This window comes from Bombus terrestris, unplaced genomic scaffold (assembly GCF_910591885.1).
Source record: "Bombus terrestris unplaced genomic scaffold, iyBomTerr1.2, whole genome shotgun sequence".
Taxonomy (NCBI): domain Eukaryota; kingdom Metazoa; phylum Arthropoda; class Insecta; order Hymenoptera; family Apidae; genus Bombus; species Bombus terrestris.
The window spans coordinates 5,129,113-5,137,321 of record NW_025963552.1 but is presented as its reverse complement, the minus strand read 5'-3'; the positions used below and the strand labels follow the sequence as shown (position 1 = coordinate 5,137,321).

General features: G+C 44.3%; 1 protein-coding gene across 1 annotated transcript; it reads right to left on the bottom strand.

The window, feature by feature from the left end:
* Nucleotides 1–5,884: 5,884 nt before the first annotated feature.
* On the bottom strand, nucleotides 5,885–7,687 carry LOC125387015. Its single transcript, XM_048414191.1, has one exon. It carries the CDS (start codon nucleotides 7,037–7,039, stop codon nucleotides 6,152–6,154), a length of 888 nt encoding a protein of 295 aa, XP_048270148.1. The 5' UTR covers nucleotides 7,040–7,687; the 3' UTR covers nucleotides 5,885–6,151.
* Between the last annotated feature and the right edge of the window lie 522 nt (nucleotides 7,688–8,209).

Sequence of the window (8,209 nt, the reverse complement as noted above, 5' to 3'; positions counted from 1 at the left end):
TGAGGTAATGAGTATTGTTATTTCATGTCAAAGAATATATTAAATATTTAAGAAAACATACATGTATATATGAGGATAAATGGTATTTTTAGACGTGCATACAGATATATAAAGTTTTTCCTGGATTCGTTTCCCAAACAACGGATTGTGAAGTTCCCTCATATAGGTACGCGTATACCTAAAAAGTAGGGAGTCAAGTGGAACTTCATAACTGATTTTCTGGAAAACCAAGTCTTGTGTCAAAAATTGTCACTTCATCCTCGACTTATTTTTGTATAGGAAATCAGGCCCTTTCGACTTGCACCATCATAATACTCTAATTTTCGCGCCTACTTCAATTTTGAAACTATTTAATTTCACTGGATTGCGTATAACTACCAACAGTAAAATACTAACATTCACGAACGACACGGCTGTTGTGACAATGACCATACCCAAATCCATGTCATTTCATACTATCTGACATTAGGTTTCGACTTGACTTTTGCACACGGCCCAACATTACTGTTAGGAGGATGATACATTTACACCGTATATGTGAATGTGTGTGTAAGCGTCAGAGGGCGTTCAGGTCAGAGTTGAGGCATAAGGCGGTTGAAAAACGGTTAGAAGAATCTAGTTGAATCGGTTGACAAGAAGCGTGCGTGCAAGAAGTTTGTCGAGGGCTTCAGAGTGTAATATATATGTATAGCTGTTGTGTGTGAATAAAGAAAACTATTTCTATTTCCGAATCCTCTCTATACCTTAACAATTACATTTTCCCCTTTACGTAGGGCGATTAGGATCCGCCCCTCGAACCTCAATACCAACAATGGCAACCAGTAAAAACTGCAAGCATTCGACCAAGAAGAGTCTTCTTTAGTCTTGAGTCTAGTCTTGTGTACAGTTTGGCTGTGATTTGAACTTCATTGTAATATTATACTTAATCATTTTAGTGAATAAAAGCCTACTGCAAGTTTACGCCTCGGTCCGATTTAATTGCCATCGCCGTGGCTGTTTCTATTGGCATCGAGACGATCGTAGAAAGAACGTTTCAAGTTCTGTTATTGCAGTTTCGAGTTTTTACACGAATCTCCCTCACTGTTTTGAATTCATTCGGGATATTCTCTGATCGGCCGCTGACCTTAAAGCTGCTACGCCGAGTATTTGCAGCCAGATCGAACGTTTATTATCCATCCGACTGAATTTCCGTTGAATAAATTCGAATGGCTACGAGAGTGAGAGTCGTGGGGCACACACGATGCTGGTATTCAAATTTCCTGCAACCCGTTCCCGTGGAAAACTGTCGAGACGACCTGTGACCGAAGGGATTTGCTCAAAAATATTAAATTACACGGTCCAGCCAGCGATTCAAACCGATTTCCTAAGACAATGGCCTCTATTCAGAACTCGCTTAGGATACAGAAAGATGTTTTCCTGGTCTGTTTGCTCTTCATCTAGAACAAGTTCTCGGGCTTGTCCTTTCCTGGCACGGATGTTTTTAAGGGAATCGTTCAGGCTGAAAGTACAGCGTGATACTAATATGAACACGTGCTGGCAGTGACTACTGGAATTGTAGAAATAAGGATGGATAGATCATACTCGCAAGCACTTGAGAATGGAGAATGTAGTTTGTCGAGTGATGGGAAGAAATATCGAAATATTTTTGCATCATTTAGAAAAATTGCATCTAAAGACTAGGCAAGAATAATTAATTTCTGTTCATTTTTGTATCACTTGGTGGGTAAAATAAAATATATACATGTATACAGTATAATTTAATGTTATTATATATATTTATTAATAATTTATCATTATTTAATGTTACACAATTTAATGTGTATAACAGCGAACACAAGGAATTGCGGAGTACATGAATAGCTGTATATGTTTCTACATGGTTTATAATCCGTTTCATCTGTTAACTGAAAGTAATTAGTGTTGTATTAGTGTTGCGAAATATGTGGACAACATAATTTATCAAGACCTTCCATACGTGTTGTGTCGTACTCCGCGAGTTTCATAAGCGTTAAGAGCGAAACACAAGCTTGTATCTCTTTCGTGCCATATAAATAATAAATAGCCTTAAGGAAAAGTGATGTATTCTGCAAAATAAAAGTTCAGAAATTTAAAAATAAAATGTAAACGAATTGTTAAGAATTTACAATATTTATTAACGATACATAATAGAAATGTGAAATGTTATATTTCGTGTTAGTAACGTTAGCAGCATTTGTTACAAATATTCCTATGTCGATCGCAATGACGTTTTTACAGAAACTTGACGCTGACGCAATATCACAAAATAGGAACCACAATTGCCAAACATTTATGTCCCATTTCGTTGTTTTAACCATTGTCGAACTCACATTTTTGTAAAAGCAAGCGAAACTCGATAAAAACAAAAACAAGACAACAAAGAAGAACGGGTCCATAGGCTCTCTGTGCGCTTTTAGGCGACCGTACTCCACATCCGCCGCCGCTTTTAACAGCACCTCGACTGTGACACGGTTTGTATTAAGTCATCCCATAAGTTCGTGTCGACTTTTGTGTATACACTTCATGTGTCGATTTATAAACATACGGCGATAAGAGACCAATGCACTTGAGCTTAGCTGATCGAGAACAGGATAGAGTAGATTTTCGCGGGTATAAGATCGTAATATATTGAACACAGTGACTTCTAACAGTAAAAAATTGTAGTATCGGAAAAAGGATAGGATTAGGACAATTTAGATTTGTAAAATTCTCCTAATACTATTTATTAAGATAAATGAAAATAACAGAGATTAATTGGACAGAGAGCGATAAATGTTCAACTTGAACTAAAACACAAAAGTCTTATTCCGCTCAAATCACTCTCGCAACTCTATAACTCTAACAACTCGATCTCTCGTCTTCGACATCTGCACTCGCACGCTCTCGCTTCTCAACTCATACTGTACGCCTTTTGCATTCGTTCTCGCCGGCGTCTCAACTAACACTCCCTTTAGCATCTCTTTGTCTTTTCCCGCCCTATCGCGCACGTGTCCCGAAAACGCCCGTGGCCAGGGTCACGCAGGCCTTTTCCACGAAACTGTTCACTTGAAAGGACCGACGACACATTGATGTACCCGACGATGCCGCGGCTCTCGCGACATTGTTTACGATTCGGCCGATATCTTAGGCCTTTTGTCCACGATACTGCACTCGGCCATTCCTGACAAATCACATCTGACCTCAGATGTGCTCATCACTGTTCTCACTATCATCACTAACACCAACGTTCCACCACTTCATGTGGTCGGCTGCAGTGGAAGTCGTGCGCGGTCCCTCGTGTTCGCCTTCTTGTTGCACTACGTAGCGGTCATTTCGCAGGACTTTCACCACACGGTACGGCCCAAGGAACTTTGAATGCAGCTTTAACCCAGGACCGCCTTGCGTCCTCTCGATCGCCACCAGATCTCCTGTTTTGTAGATTGTCGCCTTCTTGCGTCTCTTGTTGAACGTTTGTCTATTTCGGGTTTGAAGCTCCTCGATCCGTCTCTTTGCTATTTCACGCAATTGATCCCGTTCTTCCTGGAACATCGCGGCCCATTCATCTTCAACCAGCTGCCTCATCTGCGGATCGTCCCCCATTCTCATCCGCGTGCCAAACAGCAACTGGAACGGAGTAACGCTAGTGCTTCTGCTGGGAGTTGCATTGAGGTATTTTTGAGTTTTCTCCAGGTGCTTGAACCACTCGCCTGGCGTTGGTGCAGATAACTTCGTCAACAACGGAATAAGTATCCGATTTACTCTTTCTACCTGACCATTGGCCCGCGGAATTCCAGTTGTAGTTCGCACGTGCTCTATGCCTTCCTCACTACAATAGTCCTCGAAAGCACCAGCTGTGAACGCCGTCCCACGGTCAGAGATGATCCTTCGCGGATTTCCGAAACAAATAGACTGTTTTTCCAAGCGGCTGATAACCTCTGCAGAACCCGTTGATTTGGTACGGTATAACCAGACGAACTTGGTGAAAGCATCGACCACTACGAAGATATGCCGGTAGCTTTTCTTTGTAGTGGGTAACGGTCCAATATGATCGACGTGATACGTGTCGAACGGCAATTCCCCCTTGTCGATGGTATTTAGCAACCCTTCCTTCTTCCCTTGCTTTCTCTCCGCAAGGAGACACTCGATGCAACTCTGCACCACCCTTTCCACTTTCTCGCGCATTCCCCGGAAACCAGTAGTCTCTTTTTACCAACGCCTCTGTTTTGGTAACGCCGAAATGTCCACGTTCGTGAGCTCGTCGGACCACTTGGGTTTGCATCGACTTCGGCACGACCAATAGCGGTGTGTCTTCTACTTCTCGACACAAAAGTTCGTTTCTTAAGATATACCCGTCGGCCTCGTGCTGCTTTATGTTGTCTCGGATCTGTCGCAGGTCATCCTCTTGCAACTGCGCTTCTCTCAAACGTACGACAGTCCCTCGTTCGTCTTCGTCTATTAGCATGACCTCGGGTACGGGATTTCGACTCAGCGCGTCGACATGCATCATACTGGTCCCGGGCCTATGCTCCACCTTATAATCGAACTCCTCTAGGAGGATCGCCCACCTCGCGTCGCGCACGCACAAGTCCTTTTTCCGCATTGTTAATGCGAACGCCCGACAATCTGTAACGATTTTGAATGGAATGCCGAGCAAGTAGACACGGAATTTCTTCAGCGCTTTCACGATGGCCAAAACCTCAAGCTCGTAACTGGTGTACTTCTCTTCAGCCGGTGAAGTCTTTCCGCTCGAGTAATACACGGGGTTAAAAACGTTGTCCTCGCTGTCGCGTTGCAGTAAGATCGTTCCGTATCCCCCGCTGCACGCATCCGTATGCAGCTGAGTCACCGCTTCAACACGATACAGCTTCAACAGTGGCTTCTCGCTTAACGCGGTTTTTAGGCTTCTAAACGCTTCGCGCTCGCGCGATTCGAACCTGAACGGGACATTTTTCCTAAATAGATCTGTTAATGGTCTCGCGATGACAGAATATCGGGGCACAAACTTCCTAATGTATCCCTCTAAGCCCAGGAAACTCTGAACATCTCTAGCCGATCGGGGCTCCGGAAAATTAGCAACGGCCTTGGTTTTGCATTCAGATGGTTGAATGTTACCGCCCTCGATGATGTGGCCCAAATATTCTATTCTCGTTTGTAGGAATCGACATTTACTCCAGTTTACGAGTAGTCCGTGTTCACTAGCAACACGCAGCACTGTGCTTAGTTTCTCTATTCCACTCGAAAAGTCAGTCGACGGCACGATCAGATCGTCCATGTACGTCAGCACCACTCCTGTCGCGATCAACTCTTTAAAAACTGCGTTTATATATTTCTGAAAGACGGCTGGCGAATTGCACAATCCAAAAGACATTTTAAGGAATTCATACTGGCCTGTGGGGGCTACGAACGCTGTACACTTCCTGCTACTTTCCCCAATAGGAACATGAAAAAATCCGTTCTTAAGATCCAACGTGCTAAATACCCTCGAGCCCTGTAGCGGATCTAGTTGGTCTTCGATCAAGGGCAGTGGGTATCTATCTTTTACTACCTTTTTATTTAATTGTCTATAATCGACGCAAATTCTAGTCGAGCCGTCTTTCTTTTTGACCAAAACGATCGGACTGGCATAGTCGGAATGTGATTGACGTATTATTCCGTCCTCCAGCCACATTTTGATCTGTTTGTCGACCTCGACCTTGTCTTGTGGAGATAGTCTTCGCGGCCTTTCGTAAACCGGAATATCGTCATGCAGTATTATATTCATTTTGATTCCTACTTCACGCGTTTTCTGTGACCTATAGTTTCGGATTAAACTCTCTACTGTCTGCTTATGGTGCACGTTTTCGACATGGGATAAATCTACTCCACGCGCCCCCGTCTCTGTGTCTACTTTAAAAACTTCCGGAATCCCATCGGAGTTTTCGTCTTTTAATCTGAAAATGGAGATATCTCCCCTCCTCCTGTTCATCTCAACGGTATCCAGGAAGTCTGTGCCTATTATCAACGAACGGTGCATCATAGTGTTCGGAACTACATGCACCGTTATATGATATAACTCATCATCTATGACAATATCCGTTGAAAATTTCCCGAGCGTAAGATTGTTCTCGGATCCGATACTGCGAAACTCGATAATTTCCCGAATTAATTTGGGCGCTCAAATTTTGGCATGTTGATCCGCCCGCATCAGGGCTAATTGGCTACCGGTATCTATCAACGCGCTCAGTTCGCAATTTCCAATTCTAACACTTTTACAACCCGCTCGCAGCGACTTCTGCGTATTACAAACCTCTTTAGGGGACTTACCCAGATCGCTGCATCTCGATGCGAGGTGTCCGTACTCTCTACACTTGAAGCACTTAGGACCTCTCGATCCGTTCGGGCAATCCGCGCTTACATGTGCTTTATCGCCGCAATTGTAGCAGCGCGTCTTTCTCGCACTTCCACCTTGATTGGGACTGTTGTTTCTCTCAACTCTGGCCAGCTTCGCAACCGACTTCGTCCTTCGGCTCTTCTGTTCCTCGTACGCGATTAGCCTCTTCCTTAACTCCTTAATGGATGCAGCACCATACAGCATAGATTTATGGACTTCTTCGTCCGTTATCCCGTCTATGACGTATTCTACTTTGACTTCTTCCTCTATATAGGCATGACTGGCTATTTCCAGCATGCGATACATGTAGGCCAAGCACGCCTCGTCGCTTTTCTTTCTCGTCTCTCTAAGCTTTTGGTGTACTTGCCTACTGTTGGACGTTCTGGAGAACTCTCTGATTAGTCCGTTCTTCAGCTCATGCCAAGTCCTGGCATGGCATTCGAAGCTTGCGAATATTTTCGCCGATCCCCTCAGCAGCTTCCTAGCGTAGACTGCCTTCTGACCGTCCGACCACATACACGTGTCCGCGATTTCTTCGAATGATTCGAACCATCGCTTCACGTTTTCACCTTTGTCGCCGCTAAACAATTCTAGTGCGTCTTCGACATCTTTAAAGCTTAATACCGAGACGGTACCTGCCTTTTGGCGATATTTATCACGGTCCGAGCACATCGCTCGCGTACCTCCCTCGTGTTTTATCACGTCTCTCTCATCTTCTTCATTGTCACTTTCGTCGTCGCTTTCTTCTTCCGACGATACGTTGTCTCTTTCCAGGGCCGCCTGTAGCCGTGCGCGTAGTTCAGATTTTCTCCCTGTGACCTTTAACCCCAAGCTAGCGAGGCAGGCTCTCAACTCCTTCGTCCTCAGCTTCTCGAGGTCTTCGTCTCCATCCTAATCGGGCTCAGCTCTCTGCCCACTCCGTAGGTCTCGCTGATTTACCGATTCTTCATCGCGCTTCGATTCCTTCGGAGTTGATTGACCAGCCTTATACGCTCGGTTCAGCCTGGCCATCAGCACTGACTTCGAACCAGATATCGGCAGATTCAGACGTGCGAGCTTATTTCTTAGCTCCTCCAGCGTCGAACCCTCTTCAGTCGAAAACTGTTCCTCTTCACAATTTGCCATTTTCAACTCTTTTTTTTCAGCACAATTAGTTCCGTTAAACGTGTCGTTCTCTGTCTGGATTCAATCCCGGCTCGAGCCCCCAATTGTAGTATCGGAAAAAGGATAGGATTAGGATAATTTAGATTTGTAAAATTCTCCTAATACTATTTATTAAGATAAATGAAAATAACAGAGATTAATTGGACAGAGAACGATAAATGTTCAACTTGAACTAAAACGCAAAAGTCTTATTCCGCTCAAATCACTCTCGCAACTCTATAACTCTAACAACTCGATCTCTCGTCTTCGGCATCTGCACTCGTACGCTCTCGCTTCTCAACTCATACTGTACGCCTTTTGCATTCGTTCTCGCCAGCGTCTCAACTAACACCCTTTAGCATCTCTTTGTCTTTTCCCGCCCTATCGCGCATGTGTCCCGAAAACGCCCGTGGCCAGGGTCACGCAGGCCTTTTCCACGAAACTGTTCACTTGAAAGGACCGACGACACATTGATGTACCCGACGATGCCGAGGCTCTCGCGACATTGTTTACGATTCGGCCGATATCTTAGGCCTTTTGTCCACGATACTACAAAATCATGAGTGAAATGCGTATCCATTTTCGACATCTCATGTTATATGAATTTCAGAAAGGAAGTTCTGTAACAATTGCCACGAGAAACATATGTGCTGTTTACGGAGAAAATGCGTTTTCATCTCGCACCTGTAGGAAGTGGTT

Bases quoted from the DNA above. Each gene is read 5' to 3' on its own strand.
- LOC125387015 (XM_048414191.1), bottom strand. From the start codon at position 7,039: ATGTGCTCGGACCGTGATAAATATCGCCAAAAGGCAGGTACCGTCTCG.